This window comes from Ceratotherium simum, chromosome 10 (genome assembly GCF_057802395.1).
Source record: "Ceratotherium simum simum isolate JZ-2026a chromosome 10, ASM5780239v1, whole genome shotgun sequence".
Lineage (NCBI taxonomy): Eukaryota > Metazoa > Chordata > Mammalia > Perissodactyla > Rhinocerotidae > Ceratotherium > Ceratotherium simum.
Window position 1 is genome coordinate 72,026,305 of NC_141909.1, and position 18,617 is coordinate 72,044,921.

Consider the following 18,617-nt stretch of genomic DNA (forward strand, 5'->3'; position numbering starts at 1 on the left):
TGACAGAATGATAGAAGTTGACAGAATTTTATTTATCAGAACTGATAAATGTTGCTTTTAGGTATATTGTGGGAAAAAAAAGACCCACCTATCTCTTACCTAAGCACAAAATATCAGGGCCTTATTAGAACGCTTGTAGCTTAGTTTGTGTTCCCATGATTTTCTGGCTCCAGCAAATGTAAACACAGCGCCTTCCAAATGCTTACTGAAGAGGTGGCTGAGCAATGCCTGTCCTACATTAGCTCCACAAGAGAAAGGTAGTGAACACCGGGTTCCCCACGTTTGCTGCAGGCTACACTCACTCCAAAGCAAATGGGAAAGGACACTGAGATAGTAACTATTCTGGAACCAGTATCAATCAGTTGAATAAAACCAATTATTGTAAGTCCAATTCATCTACACACCAGACTCGCAGGAACCTCAACCATTCTGAATACAATGTTGAGCCCAAATGTAAGTGAAGAACGGACACAACTGTTGGTAGAAAGACACAGCATTAGGCTCCTGTATTTCATTCAGCATAAGACGGTTCCATAAAACTTACACAGCCCTCAATTGACTCTGCTCTCCCCTCTCTAACCCAATAAGCTGTCCGTCTCCCAGACAACTTCTCAGTCTGCATACATTGGTGATGCTTCCTCTTCCTGCCTCACTTCTTCATCCCTCAAGCCTGATTTCTGTTCTTGCCACACTATTGACACCTTTATATGAAAGATCAGAAAGGACAAACCCAATGGCCAACCAATGGCCTTTTTGCAGTCATTTCCCTTGAAGTCTCCATAGCAAATGACACTATTTACCAGGTTCTCCTTGAAATGCTTGCTTTCTCAGGATTCTCTGATGCTGCCAATCTTAGTCACCCCTCTATACTTTCTCTTATGTCCCATATGGTTACTTATGCAATGCCAAAGTATAGTAAGACAATCTACCTGCGAAAATAAGGATCTGAATTCTAATTCTGGTTGTTCTGGCACAAGCTCCTTTGGAGAGTAATCATACTTTACCATACAAACAGCAAATAACTTCCACTTACTGTATGAGACTGTTTTAAGAAACAAAGTCAAAGCAATGCTACAAATAGAAAAACATCAATCAGCATACAATTGTCTGTATCATTTAACTTATTGCATGTTTATTTCATCACTAGATATAAGCAAAGGTCTAAAAGCCAAAGGCAGAGAAAATTGACGAGAAAGCATACGTAGCTGGAAGGTATATGAAATAATAAAGATTCAGTTATTATTTTATTCAACAGTCAGAATTTTCATCTCTGTGTGCTAATGTATCTAGGGACTGTCATTAGCACATCCTCCACCAGCTAAGGGTTACAAACTCCCTCAGGTGAGGGTTATTTTGGAGTGTTGTTTTTCACTTTTTAAAATGGATTAACTTGATATTTGAGCTGCATTTGATCACCATGTACCCCGGTCCACACTCATCATAGGTTAGATGTTGTATTGGAGAATCCAAAATAAAATGCCTCAGCCTTGATATTTAAAAAAGGTGTCTGTGAACTTTGATAACAGAAGAAAAGTCACTTGAAGTTAAAATGGGGATCTGGCCATGCCCTTCATTCTTAGGACTTTCTCCACAGATCACAGAGAGGGAACTCATCACTGGTACCACAATTGTGTTCCAGTGCACTGCTTTTCAATTCAAGTATTGCCAACCATAATCAGCCACCATAACTTAGCTGTGAAAATGAGGCTCTTAAACTATTTTAACATCAATCTATCAACTATGAAAATGCATTCTACATGTCAATAAATAGCCACTGCAGCAAAAGGCTTTCTCAAAGCCAGCTTCCAACGAGCTCCTAACTGCTAACCTCTCATTCTTCTGTGAGGGTCCCTGCACAGGCGGCCATCATGGACCATCCTGGAAAGTTGTATCATCTTAGGCTTCTCTCACTTTTTTGGCCACCCTTTTTCTGGGCATTCTTTTGTGGATCCCACTTTCTGAATCCTAAACCATATTTCCCTATGATATTCTTCATCCATCTGCTCTACTCTCTCTCTAATCTTTTACTGTTTGTTGAGTGACCATATAAATGAATGAGCCCCAGTTATTCCTTCTGATATAGTCTACCCTCACTGAAAATTCAGTATGTGTAAAGCTGATTTATAACCTCTCCCCAAGCATAGGAATCCTCTGATTGAAGAACTCCTTACCTATAGAAAACAGTCCAGACTCCTCAGTATGGCTCCAAGGCCAAGGGAGCAGTGGGCTCCAGTTCACCTTTCCAGCTTCACCCCAGGCCACTCCCCAGCACTCAGCTCTACCCACCTTCAACTTCTTTGTCCACACGGCCCCTCCAGTGTGGCATGACCCAGCCCATCTTGTCCATCTGGATAACAGATATCTTTAAAATGTCACTGCCCCTTGATTGCTTCCTGTGACACACCTGTCCACCTTCACAGCATCATTAATTGCTCCCTTACCTGGGTTCCCATAGCAGTTGAAATGTACCTCTATTATAGCATTTACATTGCAGCATTATTTGTTTAGATATCTGTCTTCCTCCTGGGATGGAGAATTCCTTGAGGGAAAGAACTCTTATTGCTTTTGTAACCCCAGCACCTTGCACAGATCCTCGTATGCTTCAGGTACTCAATATTTGTTAAACTGAATGGAAATGGCCCCAAATCATGGCTGAAAACTATAGTTACCTTTTGTTTCTCCTTTTCTCAACAAACATTGATTCTTTTCATATAATTTTGCTTATAATCATCTTTTCTTTCCAGTCCCACTGTCTCTATTTTAGTTCAGGCCCTTTTACCCTCGAATCTTTATCAATGCCCAAACTCCCCAAATGCCTCCAAACTTCAAGGATCTTTCCATTCACGAATACTCCTTCCTCAAGGTTAATATCAAGTCGCCACTTTGATCACTTTGATACTGGTCTGTATGGGATAGGGCCACACTCCAGCATGAAGGTCTTCCACAGTCTGATCCCTTCCTACCTGATCTCTTCCCTAACACTCCTAGACTGCAAGAAAATTTTGTGTTTCAGTAGAAAACTATGCATTGTTTAGAGCACACTTCTCTAGGGGTTATCTGATTCTGAGTCTATGGGGGCTCTGCACCTTTTAATGCCTTTGACCTATTTTAAAATTGTAGTACACATCTTCTGTCCCTGAAGCCTCATAATGTTTATTGTCTGTACCATCCATGTGGCACTTCTTACACACGTGGGCCTGTGTCAGATCATCCCCTTCCGGATCGGAATCTCCTGGAATGCAGGGACCAAGCCTTATATCTCTTTGTCCCATACAGAGCTTTGTGTGTATGTCATACGTCTCTCTCTCTCTCACACACACACACGGTAAATGTTTGCAAAGATAAAGAACTTTATTACCAGGATAATTTTTCATTCATTTTACTTTCTTTGCCCTGACTGTTAATTTCGGCATTTAAAACAAATTAGTGAGGGCCGGCCCTGTGGCTTGGTGGTTAAGTGCGCGCGCTGCGATGCTGGTGGCCCGGGTTCGGATCCCGGGTGCGCATCGAGGCACCACTTCTCCGTTCATCCTGGGGCCGAGTCCCGCATACAGCAACTAGAAGGATGTGCAGCTACGACATACAACTATCCACTGGGGCTTTGGGGGGACAAAATAAAATAAATAAAATCTTTAAAAAAAATAAAAAAATAAAAAAATAAAACAAATTAGTGGCTATACACATTTTCAAAATGCTGTTGGAAATCTCTTCTACCTTTATTATTTCTCATTATAGGTATGACTTTCTCACTAGCAGGGACTGGAAGCCCTCCCTGGCTCCCTAGTGCAGGGCAAAGCTTGCTCTCCTGGGGCTCACACCATGCTTGGTCCTTCCACTGTGAGCTTGCTTACTAGCCTGAGGTTATAGTTTCTCTGATTACATGTTTATTCTTTGTCTTTCCCACTGGACTGGGAGCCTCTCCATGGCAGGCACCATTCTTCCTTCAAGTTTATTTCCACAAGCTGGCATAATACTTGGCACACAGTTACCACATGGTATGGGCTGCATAAAAATGGGTCAAGCTCACATTCATGAAATTTGTAAAAAGTGAAATTCTGGGTATGAGGGCACAAATTTCTAGCTCTCTAATGTGTAAAGCAGTCACTAGTATGATTTTTCTCCCACTAATACTGAGCTTAAAAAAAATTAATCCTGTTTAGACATCTTGTCATTTATAAAATACTAGGGCTTTTTTTTTTTTAGGTCTATTCTATACAAGGTTAGATTGTATTTAGGTTAAATTAAGAGACAGTAAACCAATAGTTAATTACATATGAATGAAATATAAAAGAAAACTTAAGGAAACATGAAGTTTTACATATTTTTAAATCCAAACTGGAAAACTGATAAATTCTAGGAGAATGTCACAGTGGAAAAAAAAAAGAGGTACAGAACTGTAAATAGTACTCTTTATTGGGCATTTTGGCAAAAATAGGCTGTATAATATCTAGTAAAGACAGGTAGTACCCAATATCCACTCTTCTCTTCCTCCTTAGTTATAAAATACCTCATTTTTAGATGGACACATGGTTGCTCAAAATAAAATTTCCCAGTCTTTCTTACAACTGTATGTGGCTATATGATGAAGATCTGGCCAACTGGATATAAGCAGAAGTGGTGTGTGCAATGTTGGGAGGTTCTGTTTTTTGTTCATTCGGATTTTTTTCTATAATTCTGTTTCCATTTCTCCTTCCTGCTGCCTGGGATACAGATGTAATGGCTGAGCTCCAGAAGCCAAACTGGACCATGAGATGACCTTGGAAATGTAAGCCATACACAGGAAAACAAAAATAATATAAGGATACTGGACTGATTTTCTTTGTATTTCTTGAACGTGACAGAGAAACTTCTACGTTGTTCAAGCCACTGTTATTTTATGTGTCATTTGCAGCCAAACCTAATTTTAACTGATACAGGATTTTAGATCCTTTACCTGTTGGAAACTCTCCTCTGAATTCTCACCAATTTAGTTTTTAGAAATATAAACATGTTACACAGTAAAAAGCAGGCTTTATAGTCAGAACACATGGATTCTAGTCTCGGCTCATTCAGGGTTTAGTTATATAATATTGGGCAACCCTTCTGAGACTCATTTCCATTAAATGTAATATAGGGATAATGATGATGATGATAATGATAATGATGATGATGAGAACTTCTTGGGGTTGTTGGGAGGATGGAGTGATGTTAGGTGAGATAATATATGAGAAGGGGCTTGGCATATTATAAAGTATTACATGATTTTTTTTTTTTGCTTCTATTTCTAGCAAGAGAAAAATGCATCATAGGCTTGTTATGTGGAGGAGTAAACAGGGCTGCCCAGGATCAGGCACTGAAAGTGCAGAAGCCCAGCTCTCTATCGCCTCTCATTATGCCAGTGACATTGAAAAGGAAGAAACTGATAAAAATATTCTCTAGACAGGGACCAGTTGTATGCTGTTCAAAGGGTATACTTAGCGTAGTGCCTATCCTACAGTAAGTACTAAATAAATGTTACTTCTACAATGCTACTGCTCCCACAATTATAGCGATGAAGTCTATACTATGCAAGGTGGCATCACCAGTGTGTTCTTTTCCCATAGACAGCCCTCTGTGTGAATCCAGAAGAAAATCCTACTGCTTGGAATCAGAACAAGGGGAATTAGATAATTTAAACATTTAATATCAAAAGACTAAGAGAGCTTGATACATTCATGGCCTTGCCAATGGAACCACAATACTTATAATTTGCTGTTGAAAGAGTGGATGGGGACTTTCAAAGGCGACTTTGCTGACTTTTTTTTCATTGAATCCACAGGTGGACCAAAACAGTCAGGTCTCCTTATGGCCTGGGAGTCTTGCTATCTGTCTTTAAAATGAGATAGACTTTGTAGGTTGCCTTCTTTCAAGGTTCGTGTGTAAATTTACAATTTAATGATCAGAGGATAGTCTTATGTGTCTTATTTGAAAGTTCTCAGTGACCACGTCACTAGTGGTTCCCTCCAAAAGTGCCTTTAATACACAGAGATGTGTTACAGAGCAGTACTTCTCAAGCCGTAATGTGTGTATGGGTCACCTGGGGATCTTGTTAAGGTGTGGAGTCCGATTCAGCAGATCTAGGGCAGGGCAGCGATTCTGCATCTCCACATTTTGAGCAGCAAGGTTAAACATTAGAGCTAATTAAGTGGCCAAGTTGCGATTTAAACCCAGGTCTAATTCCAAAGGCTATCTCTTTTGCACAATGCCGAAATGCAGAAATAGAGTGCTGAATGATAAATGAAAAAGTGTCTTTGAGCCCAATCATTTGGGATAAATGTTATCTGCAATGTTGAAATTTAGGAGTACTATTTTCCCAGAGAATAAAGAAAGAGGTACATTAAGCTGGAGAAAAAGAAAAATTTTTTTTTTGAGGAAAGGACAGTGATAATCTAATAGGATAGAGACAAAGAATATAAAATAGAGTGAAAAATTATGGAAAACAGATGATATTTACATTCTTAAAGAGAACAGAAAGAGCCACAACTTGCCACATTTCCAAAATAATGACCCTAAACATTCACCCAGGGTCTCTGACCACCCAAGCATCCACCAAGTGACAACAACTAAGGATGATATGATGAGAGAAGATGGCTCCATGACACAGAGAGATGAAGCCCATACTCCATTTCACAGCGTTCCAGAAAACAGCCAGCTCTGCCAGCAGCAGAGTGCAAACCCAGAGCCACACCAGCCGTCTGAGACCGGCCGTGAGCACGCACTTGTGAACTTGTAAAACAGAAAATGGAGGATTTTGTCTCTACAGTCAGTCCTTACATTTTTGGATCAAACAAGCCCAGACTTTAACAGCCAGAGAATTTTCCTCTTGATTCCACATTAACGGTAATTTCAAAGCCCTGCAGAAAATGTACTCTGTGTATTCTGCATAAGACAATAAAAAGATCAGGCCATGGTGCATCCAGCAGGGTTTGGTCTCTGCCACTGGCACCAAGTGAGATTTTTGAAGAACATGCTGTCCTCTTTGTCATTAACTGCAGAATTTTAGGAAACACCACAACCACATCTCCACCTTCCTCTGATGTCCTGTTAGCCATCATTCTTAAACATACCTAAAACCATTCTGAAGTTACTGAACGAGCATCTATCAGATCCTGGTTTCCTATGTTTATCACCTGCTATTTAGAGTTGGAGTCCTTTTACTAGTCCTGATCTATTTTCAACAGACTTTTTAAAAAATTTATTCTGTCTTAAATTGTTTCACTCATGTATCACTTTCTCTATTAGAATCTAAGTTACTACACTGTTTTATAATTATTGTTTAGGGGTTTCTCTCTCACAGGATTGTGAATTCTTGAAGTGCTAAAACTTGTCCTAGATTTTGTATTACCAGTGTGTAGCACTGTGTGAAGCAAATAGTAGCATTCAAAAAAATGCTGGATGAGGGGCTGGCCCAGTGGCATAGTGGTTAAGTGCATGCGCTCCCCTTCAGCCGCCCAGGGTTCACAGGTTCGGATCCCGGGAGGGCACTGATGCACCACTTGTCAAGCCATGCTGTGGCAGCGTCCCATATAAAGTAGAGGAAGATGGGCATGGATGTTAGCTCAGGGCTGATCTTCCTCAGCAAAAAGAGGAAGATTGGCAACAGACGTTAGCTCAGGGCTGATCCTCCTCACACACACACAAAAAATGCTGGATGAAAACATGAATAAGCTTTAGTGCAGAGATCTGATCATCATGTAGCAAGGATCATTTACTCAGAACAGTCTCAATACATTTTTGAATGGAAGTTCCTTTATCTTTTCTTAGTTTCTTTAATTCTGGTATGCAAAGATTTAAGAAGCAATCAATCGAGGGCCTACTCACATTATCTCAGCATTTTCCAGTTCTTTCCAATTCAAATCAATAGACATCTACGGAACGTCCACTCTAAGCCCTAACTGTAAAAGCTGCAGGTTACAGGTCCTACAATCACATCCCTGTAGGCTCTTTGAGGAAGTTCACTGATGCACCAATAGGGAGCATCCAGACTTTGCCTTTGAGCACTTTGATATAAATAAAAGCCAGTCTATAACATATATAACATATCACATACTTGATCAAATTGGGGGTCTTCTCCACGTTGTAGAGATTTTGTCAATGGCTTTTCCTAGAAAGAAAAAGAATATATACGAGAATAATTATTAGAAGCTCTTAAATATTATAAAGGAAATGTCATTATTGCTATAATTTTTCTCATTTATTTCTCCCTTTTTGGGATGAAGAAATGCCAGTTTTTAAATGAGTGAGAAACTCTCCCTTAGCTATTCCAACCTTAAAATACAGTGTTTGATCATCACCACCACGATTCTTGCTATTCATCTTAATATATACCTCTTTGACCTAAACATTAAAAATCTGATGCTACAAGTGGTCCTGTGTTTTCAAAGAAAACCACATAATAAAAACTACAAAATTCATTTGAAAAGTTTTAGTACCTATCTTGGGACATGACAGATAATAAAAAGTTGAAAGTGATACTCTATTTCAAGTCCTTAGATTTAGAAACAAAATAAGGTCTAATTATTAAACTGGTGTTGAGGGACAACCTACCAATAACACATTTACTGTGTGTAACTGGTAAATTTGGGGCACGTTATTTGACTTAAGCTGCATCCAAATCTCTGCAAAAATATTCTGGGTAGTAACAAAGGTCGATAGAAACAATTTTTCCTAATCATTACATTTTTGTTTATATTAGGAAGCCTTAACTGACCTTCCAGCAGGGCATTTTATAACTATTTATCTTTATTTGTACGTTTTTTTTTGGTATGGAAGTTAATACTGATCCAAAATTTGGTTTAGGATTAGAAACCATGTAAAAGTTATATATCAAAAAATAATGTTTTACTTTAGCCAATGAAGAAGTCTTAGAAAGATCCCATTTACATTTTGCCAGTCACACAGACCTTCTCCGTGCCTCACTTCTCCAAACTTCTCCACCACCTGAAAAGATGATGCACACCTAAGGCGGATGCAAGCTCCACTCCCACCCCACAGAGACTTCGTTCTTGAAAAGATGCACATGGTGGGCTCAGTCTGGGTATCTGACATTTTACCAAGAGCCATATGAATCAATTGCTCTGTTATTTCAAAATACAGAGTTTCAAAATGTATATTCATCTAAAATACAGAGAATACTGCATTCTTAAGGGCTAATAAACATTTTCTCTTGAAAGTATACTATCTAGAACATACCGGTGGGAGAGCAGATACAAAAATGTAGGTGAGAACCAAGAAGAACAATTAAAGAAGCAACAGATTCAGTTGATTGTTCAAGACAAATTTAGCAATTAAATTGCAAAGCATTTCCTGTATATTTGAAGGTTATACAGTAATATCATCTGAAAGTCTTTGTAAAACCAATTAAAATACAAATATGAAAATTAAAGACGTGAAAATAGGTGATGCCAGGTCTCACAGACATCCTTGGAATAAACGCAGTATAATCATTTCTACCCAATGTTCTATTTATTCATCACTCAACAGTAACTGAGGCTCACAACATGTCCAACGCTACCTATGGGTGGAATGCTGATGAACACATCATTCCTGCCATGGGGGAGAAGAGTCTAAAATAGTAAAAGTAGTCAAGGACCTCTTATGAGTGTTATCGATATTCATTTATTCTTCAAATTTCAGCCCAACTATCACTTCCTCCAGGAAGCCTTTCTCTGAGTCCTCTCCCAATACCAGGTCTGCACCCACCCCCTTACACGCCTGCAAAGCTCTGTAGACTTTTCCTTTCATAGCACTTACCATAGTGTAAAGTCAGGTCGCAGTGTAGAATCACGTTGTACGATTACACATTCACGAGTGATGAGCTGAATGCCACCCCCACCAGACTACAAGCTCCAGGAATGCAGGACCCTCTATCTGTTTCTCCTGGCACTTAAAGTTTCGGGGCAGAGCATTGCTTGCTAACGGCTAAACACTGGTCAAATTAATAAAAACTCTAGGCCAACGACTTCCAGTTTCTTCAAATATGAGATCCTCTTATTTGCATGTATGTGTGTTTTTTTGTAAGTTAAAACAATTTTTTAATATACTTCTTTATTGTTCAACCGTCACCAAGGTTTTGTGAGGACCCCTTTTATGAGGACCCCTTTTAACGTCAAACATTTTCAAGGGATTCCCAACCACAAAACACACCCTCACGCCCCCAAAATACAAGATAGTAATTCTATTTTAGTATCTGTTGTCTAAAACTATACATAATGACAGAGAGCTAATACTATAACTTCAATGATACTTTTAAATGACTTTGTACTCTAATAGCAACAATATTTATTTTATATACATTAGAAAAAAAGGAACACATCTATATGGGAGACCATAATTTACTCAGCCAAAAGATAATGCTTAGCACACATGTGGATGTGTAGACCCTTGCAATAACTCAGGAGTCCACACCGTGGGAACCTTCTTTCACTACTACTTGAAAGACAGGATCCTGCCACGGTGGGGGAAGGAAGGTGACCATGTCTACCTACACCCTGAAACTTCTCAGGCCTAAAAGTTATTTTTTCCCACTCTTAATTGGGTGGGAATGCTGGTAAACATGATATTTTATGCATACACGTATTTGCATACATGTGAAGGAAACAACATATTGCAAGTCTCACTTTCTCCAGCAGGCAAAGTTGCTATGGTAAGTTGTTGCTATACACAAAAGACAAGTTCATTAGCCAAGAACTTGGGTTCAGTGCCTCAATAAAATAACATACCTTTACACTAAGTTTTCCTTAACTATTTTTATACAAACATGCTGTCTTAATGATATTCTTTAAAGATTCAGTTTAAATGTCACTTCCAAAATTAAGCCCTTCCCCCAGTTCTCCCCAGCAGAGTCATCTGTTAGTTGTCACATGGCACTTTGTTTGCATCTATTCTCGTCAGCATTTCCACTGTGTTGTAATTTGTCTGTCTCCCCACACCCCTAGTACATAGTTAGAATTTATTATCAGAGTTTGTTAAATGACTGAATGTTCCACATTGGGAAAGACAGCTTGGAGCGCAGAGAATCAAGTTCACATTTTACCATGCCCAAGTTATCTTTGCATCAACATAGGTTTTATTAGTGTCAGGAGGTTTAAAAGTAGACGGGGGGAAGAGAGTATCATGCTGGCTAAAAAGTAAAGATGCCTCACTTGTCATCGTTTAAAAACCAATTTTTACAACGTCTCACTTATCAAGATGGTATAAGCCACTTCTTAACACTTATTTTAATAGCACTTATCCAACTTTTTATCTTTTCCTAATGGAGCTGCAGAAGAGACCTGCTCTCCATTTCTTCACATTTACAGATAGCATTTGGGGAGCAAATATCTTGCCTGCTGTGTGAGAAGTGAGAAGCAGTTCTCAGCCTGTGCTGTGGGCTTTTCTTTGAGTTTGCCCCCTTGAGTCAAAGAGCACTGCTGTCCTGACCCATCTGAGAGGGATTTTCTCCTGTCATGACGAATCCTGCAGGGGTTTCAAGTATTTCCATAGGAAAAGAGAAAGGTCCCTGTTTGTGCTTCTCACACCTTGGGAGGTTCCAACCTCTCCCACCCTGCATTAAGAAAACACAAACTCTAACAGCTCTCTGTGTCTGTTCCTACCTAAAAAGGGCAGGGGCGGGTCATTGACTTCTACCTCAATTTTCAAACAATTTCAGTGTATACTAGCTACATTTTCACTTTACAGTCTTTCACACTAGGCCTCTTTGTATTCCATACGAGAAAAGATGGCCACACATGACAGGCCACAGGCAGTTAGACGAGTCTAGAGAGAGTTTTATGTATCAAAAGGGGTTTTATTTGTGGGATACAAGGAGCTTATTTAATAAATCACTTTCTACTTCTGAATTTTTCGTGGCCTAAAAAAATTCCACACAGGTAGGACTTCACTAATCTGAAAAGATCCAGAGTGATACTGCCCTCGGAGATATTTCAATAAACAAGTAACCCAGCAATGCCACTAGAGTTAATATGAGATTATTCAATTTGTTAAATATGTCACCAACCTTGCTTAAGATGCTATTTTAATGTTTTTTAATTATTATAACAATTGGATGTAGTAGTTCAGAGCACAGGCTTTGGAATCTGAGAGATTGGAGTTGGAATCCTAGGTCCCGTATTCACAACATACGGTTCTTAACCTCTCTAAGCTTCAGCTAACTTTTAGGTAAAATAAGGGTAAATAATACCAACCTATCTCACAGAACTGAACAATGAATGGCATAGAGTACTCAATAATTGATAGTCATCACTATTATTAAAATTCCTTTTAACATAATTATTATTGGAATTAGATAAGATTAAAATGTGTAACCTCTTTCATAATGTTCTGGAGCCGAAACTAAGTTCCACCTATTTTCCTGGGGCAGTGCAGACTCCCACTAACATTAATTAAAGCTTTAATTTTAGCTTCCTGGAAGCTTCCAAGTATAACTAGAAAGCTGTATTACAGAAAGTAGGAAAAAAACATTATAAAGAGTAATTGCGGGCCGGCCCTGTGGCTTGGTGGTTAAGTGCGCGCGCTGCGATGCTGGTGGCCCGGGTTCGGATCCCGGGTGCGCATCGAGGCACCACTTCTCCGTTCATCCTGAGGCCGAGTCCCACATACAGCAACTAGAAGGATGTGCAGCTACGACACAACTATCCACTGGGGCTTTGGGGGGAAAAATAAAAAAATAAATAAAATCTTTAAAAAAAAAAAAAAAAAGAGTAATTGCCCTTCTCTCTTAAAAAAAAAAGTCTAACATTACTACAATGACTTTAATTCTTAATATGTAATTTAGAGGAAACCTTTTAATTTAATGTGGGATGCTATGAAAACAACCAAGTTTAAAAAAAACAACCACCAAACTTCTCAAGCCTTGAAACTACAATGTTTTTGATTATAAGAACATGTTTATGCATAACTGACTCAGGGTTTTGATACCATCACCATTGAAATTTTATAATACACGTCTGGTCTGAGTAGTTAACAAAGAATTTTCAGAACTGAACTACCGCATTGGGATCTCTCTCCTTCCCTAGAACACGAGGATGAGTGGCGAGCTGCCCCAGCCCCATGGTGACAGGGTTCTTCAGGGCAGAGAGCTGTGGGCTGGACTGTTGAGACGCCACTAAAACATTTCATCCAGAACCATCAGCACATAGTGTCAGGCACTCTACTTATTCTGAACGAAAGAAAAATGGGGTTCTAAATATCTTCATGTCTGACATATTTTTCTCTTCAGATCTTCTTTGTGCCAGCTTTGACTCAATTTTGGAAACAGATCTAAGGAGTTAGCCTGAGAACTCACAGTTCTGAATACTGATCATTTCTCTCCAAATGACTCCTCCGACATAAGGGGCAATCAGGGACCCAGGGATCTGAATCGTCTTGAAGATGTACTCTGGTCATCTGATTGGCTGCAGGCATCACTGAACTTCTGGTGGAAGACTGAACCCCCTTGATGCCTGCCTCAGTCTGTCCACTGGTACAAATGGACATCACCCCAGGATGTCATGACTAGGTTTCTAGTAAGAAATAATGAGCACTAGTTAAAACCTTTGGAGATCTGTGGAAGAAGGGTGCTTATAGAAACTGATGAAACGGTGTTTCCCATTTATTCTATTCAGTTACTGAAACGAATTTCCTTAAACAATATATGCTGATATTCACCCAAAATATTGGGAAAAAATCCCAAGATCAAGAGAATGACACAGAGAGTATCTCAAATCAGTTAAAGGTACTAGCAAGTAAGATGCTGTGTGGTCCCCTACGATACAAAATGTGAAGGTAGATTCAAATCGGGAAGAATACTTGGGCACTTTTTTTAAAACTGAAAACTCTTGAGAAAATCTGTCCTATTTGCAGCTGGCTTTGCACATTTCAGTGAAGTGTATTTCTCTGCCAAATCTAACAGTCGCAAGTACAAATCCATTATTTGAATAGTGGAGGGCAAACTTCAATTAAATTCGGCTACAAAGTTAATCTTCATTTTAACTGAACAAAAGAGCAGCTCCCACAGGCTTTTTTTTTTTAACTACAGCAGCTACCAAGAAATGTAAGATACCACCTTCACTCATCTGTTTCTGGGTTACATTCTATTTTGTTGGTATTTTAGATTTTTTTGTCCTGATAAACCCCATTAACTGTGCATGCTACAGCTAGTAAGTAGACATTAAGTACACGTGGATGGATCTTTCCCTGCCTCCTCTGCGACCCTGCTCCATTAGCCAGCCCCTCGCTGCCCCAAATGTCAACCTTCCCCTCTCTCCTGGCTCTCTTTCCCAGCTATCAACATGCTTAGACCTTTTCATCTTAGTGACTGCCTTGACCACATATCCACCTCTGGCTACTGTTTTCTTTCTGCCCCCCGTTCTCATCTTGAGTCCTCCAATGAGTGGTCTACACTTCCTGTCTTCCCTTCCTCCCCAATTCTTCCTTCAACCACCTGCAATCTGACTTTTCTGTCACCACTAAAAATAGTCTTCCTAGAGGCCCCGGTGACTTTCCAAATGACAAATGTGGGGGCCACTTTTCAGTACTGTTCTTTTTGGACCTTTCAGCTGCAGGGAGACACTATTCATTACTCCCTTCTTTCTACTCGAATCATTCCATCTCCTACCTTCTCTCCTCCTCCTTCTTTAGACATCCCTTCTCTCTGTCTTTCATATGCTAGTCTTTTTCCTTCAATATTTATATTCCCCAGGGCTGTCCTTGGGGACTTGAAATTAATCACGGTCTGAATTATCTTACGGCACCATTAACACATCACACACACACTCAACCTTCTCAGACCCAACCAAACCACGTCTCATCAAAAAATCCTACTTGTCCTTTAAGGTTCATTTATTCCACCATACTTTCCTGATCATTCCTACAAGAAGTGGCAGGCCAGTTTCACTCTTCAATAGCTCTACTGGTGTTCTCTAGTTCTTGTGTACCTAGCCAATGTCATCCTAGTTATTCATGTACACATCATTTCCCAAGTAGATTACAGCTTGGACTTTGGAGTCAGTAAGACCAGGATTTGAAACAGGGCATGAACCCTAACTACATCACCTTTGGTAAGTTTTATTAAATCTCTTGGGTTCAGCTTCTCTGACTAAAAATTAAGGAGGCCATGAGGGTAGTTGTTTAGAGCAAGGATCCCAGAGAAAGATGGTCTATGATGAACGCCAGCTCCACCACTTACTAACTGTGCGACTTTTGACAAGTTGTTTAACCTCTATGTCTCTGTCTGCTTGTATGTGAAGCGGGGTAGTAATAGTACCTACCTCATGACGTTGACGTTAAGATTAGATGAATTAATATTACTCAAGTGTTAAGAATAGTGCCTGGCACTTGGTAGGCACCATATAAACGCAAACTGTTATTATTATTATTATCTACCTTCTAGGGTTAATGTGAAGATTAGTGTGCCTGAAACATGATAGGTAAGCAAAAAAATAGTAGTTATTCTTACGAAAGACTGTCTTATTCCTCTTTGTGTAATGTATAACCTCAAGGACAATCACTGGCACTCGGAAGTTGGAAAGTACTATCTGTCTGTCTGTCTGTCTATCTATGTATCTATCTGTAAACCACCATCAAAAATACTTTATAAAACATACATTATTATAATAGTTAGCACAATCTTTGGAAATCAGGACTTGTGGTGCTTAAAATTATATTCAAAAACTTTTTTGACCAAAATGCCCAGTGAAATAAGACTAAATAAACACATTGCAGTACACACATTAAGTGCAATTCTGCTAAGCCATAAAGATGAATGAATTACTGATAAACAATAAAAAATGGATACACCTCACATACATTATGCCGAATGAAAGAAACTGGACACGAAAGAGTACATACTGTATGGCTTCCATTTATGTGAAATTGTAGAAAATAGAAATTAATCTATACACAGATCAATAGTTGCCTGAGGCCAGGGGTGGTGGTGTGGGCTATCTGCACAGGGGCATAAGGGAACTCCTGGGGATGATGGAAATGTCTGTATCTGGATCATGGTGGTGCTCACACAGGTGTATACATTTGTCAAAATTCATCAAACTGTAGATTTAAAATCCCTGCAGTTTATTGTATGTAAATTATACTTTAATAATGTTGATTTAAAATAAAACTCTTCATTGAATGAATGAAAAGAATACCTAATCTGTCTGAAAGGCATTTTATTTTCCTGGAGACCACAAGGGAGGAGGGGAGACAATTCTGATAGTAATGACCTAGCTTTAGGAATGGGGAACCACTGCCTCGTCCCCATCCTCTGTTGCCATAGCTAGGCCATCCTGAGCGTAAGCTTGGCAGTTTTTACCTTTGAGAAGCTCACAATATGTTATGTCGCCCACTGGGAATCCCAGAAAACCTTGGGCAAGCGTGTATGGATGAAGCCACTAAGCCGATATTATTGAGGTAGGATATTGATCCCAATGTACTGGCTGGGAATCTCTGGAATTAGAACATCTTTACTGACCAATTTGGTATGTATGGGGTATTAGATGGGAAGGAATGAGTGATACACATTTTCTACAAGCTTTCCTAGCCAAGTGCCTCCCTGGGTGCTACAGATAGGTAGGAAGCCAACACTGGAGAGTAAAGACCACTTCCCTTAGGGCTGCAGAAAAGTGTCTTCTTGGGTGGAATCTGGTCACACAGTACCATCATCTGAAGCAGCAGCTAGCACCCCAAGTGAAGGGGGATGTTGCCATTTATGAATCAGAATTTAGCTAACGCACATGTGCAAGAATTTTCATTTTTGTTGAAGTTCTACAGTCCATACATATCTTGAACTTGTGTTTTCTACATGAGATGAAAGAGGCAATCTCATAGGAAGCATCTTCTTCATGATTACCATTATATGGTATCTATTACACACCCAAATCTATGCAGGCAAACAAAACTGCTCAGTTAAAACTTAAGTGATCCAATTACTTTAAGAAAAAAAGTTTTGGTTTTCTAGAAAAATAAAAGGGAAATTCCAGGGAGTAAAGAATAGAAAAATAAGTAAATAAAATCTATTTACTTACTCTATCTTTTACAGTGCCATTTAAGGCAATGTTCTGGAATTAGACAGTGGTGAAGGTTGCACAACTTTGTGAATAATCACTGAATTGCACACTTTAAATAAGGGATACCAGGCTGAGCCGCTTTGCTAAGAAACAGTTATCCTAAAAGTTATTTATTTATTCATAATTTGGAAAATAAGCCAGTACTTTGTCAAGTGTAATATAAACATACTCCATCTGAGCAGAACTGTTTCTTAAGCCTCCTCTCAGGACTGCATTACTTTGATTCTTTTTTTTTTTTTTTTTGTGAGGAAGATCAGCCCTGAGCTAACATCCATGCCAATCCTCCTCTATTTTTTTGCTGAGGAAGACCAGCCCTGAGCTAACATCTATTGCCAATCCTCCTCCTTTTCCCCCCCTTTTTCTCCCCAAAGCCCCAGTAGATAGTTGTGTGTCATAGTTGCACATCCCTCTAGCTGCTGTATGTGGGACGTGGCCTCAGCATGGCCTGAGAAGCAGTGCATCGGTGTGCGCCCGGGATCCGAACCCGGGCCGCCAGCAGCGGAGCACACCCACTTAACTGCTAAGCCACGGGGCCGGCCCCATTACTTTGATTCTATCACTACACTCAATAGGGAACTAAATCTAGAAATTATTTTTATTCTCTTTATATTTCCCTTACTAGGTTTGTTGAAGCACTAGGAGCCTCTACTTAAAGAGAAGTTTGGCCAAAAAGACTAGCAGGTTGTCCTTCTGTAAAGCTGACTTGAACCCACAGTGCAGAGAGACATTAAAACTGGTGTTTCTTCTATTTACACATCCTTAGTCAACAGACATGTAACATTTGGTTAGGATAGGGAGACTGGCATATACAACAGCGCGGAAAAACCAGCAACTTGCAAATTTGGGCATAATAAAATATTACATGGTTGAGGTTAGTGAATGGCTATCAGGCTATGAGCAAGACTAAAATAGGCTTTATGAAGATCCACCATACAAAGATATAAACTTAATTAGAGGCAGTAATTCTGTCCTTCAATTAGTGCAGCAGGATTTCCTAATTCACAAATTCCTTAAATATTAAAGATTCCTGATGAAAAGATCTGATATTTTCCAATATCTAGAAGTCTGCAGACAACTCAGGTACCTGAAGAGGTGAAACACAAGACTATGGCTGAATATTCACATCTCTATATGGGCCAGAGGTGAGAAAAAGCTCCTTTATAACTATGAATTGACTGTATCCTCACCTTAGTCTATTACCGCTCAGCAGAGGAAGCTGGGGTGAGTGTGTATTTCACTTGCCAAAGGCTTTGCTTACTTACAGACACAATTAAATTCATTAAAACCACTAGAACAGCTCATCATATATAGTTTGGTGGTAGGGCGCCACCAGTGTCATTATTATAGCACAGTGTCCTGCTCAACTTCAGGGTTAACTGGAGAGCCATCCTGGTGCCAGCCCTGTGACATCAGCACCCAGGGGGAGCAGGAAGCCTGAGACACAGGGCCAAGGAACAAAGGTTTGTCAAGTGACATTACTGCCTGAACCTAGAACAACATTAGCGTGCAGTAATGTTGTCATTAGCTAATTACTTGGCCTTTCAGTGTCTGTGCCAG

General features: G+C 39.6%; 1 protein-coding gene across 5 annotated transcripts in view; it reads right to left on the minus strand.

Moving 5' to 3' along the window:
• Window positions 1-18,617, minus strand: part of FRY (FRY microtubule binding protein) — a 316,921-nt gene that overhangs the window by 169,457 nt on the left and 128,847 nt on the right. For all 5 annotated transcript variants that reach the window (XM_087436226.1, XM_087436225.1, XM_014791263.2 and 2 more), the window contains exon 3: window positions 8,069-8,122. In XM_087436226.1, the coding sequence (XP_087292352.1) occupies window positions 8,069-8,122 (54 nt within the window). The remainder of the gene's footprint in view (window positions 1-8,068; window positions 8,123-18,617) is intronic.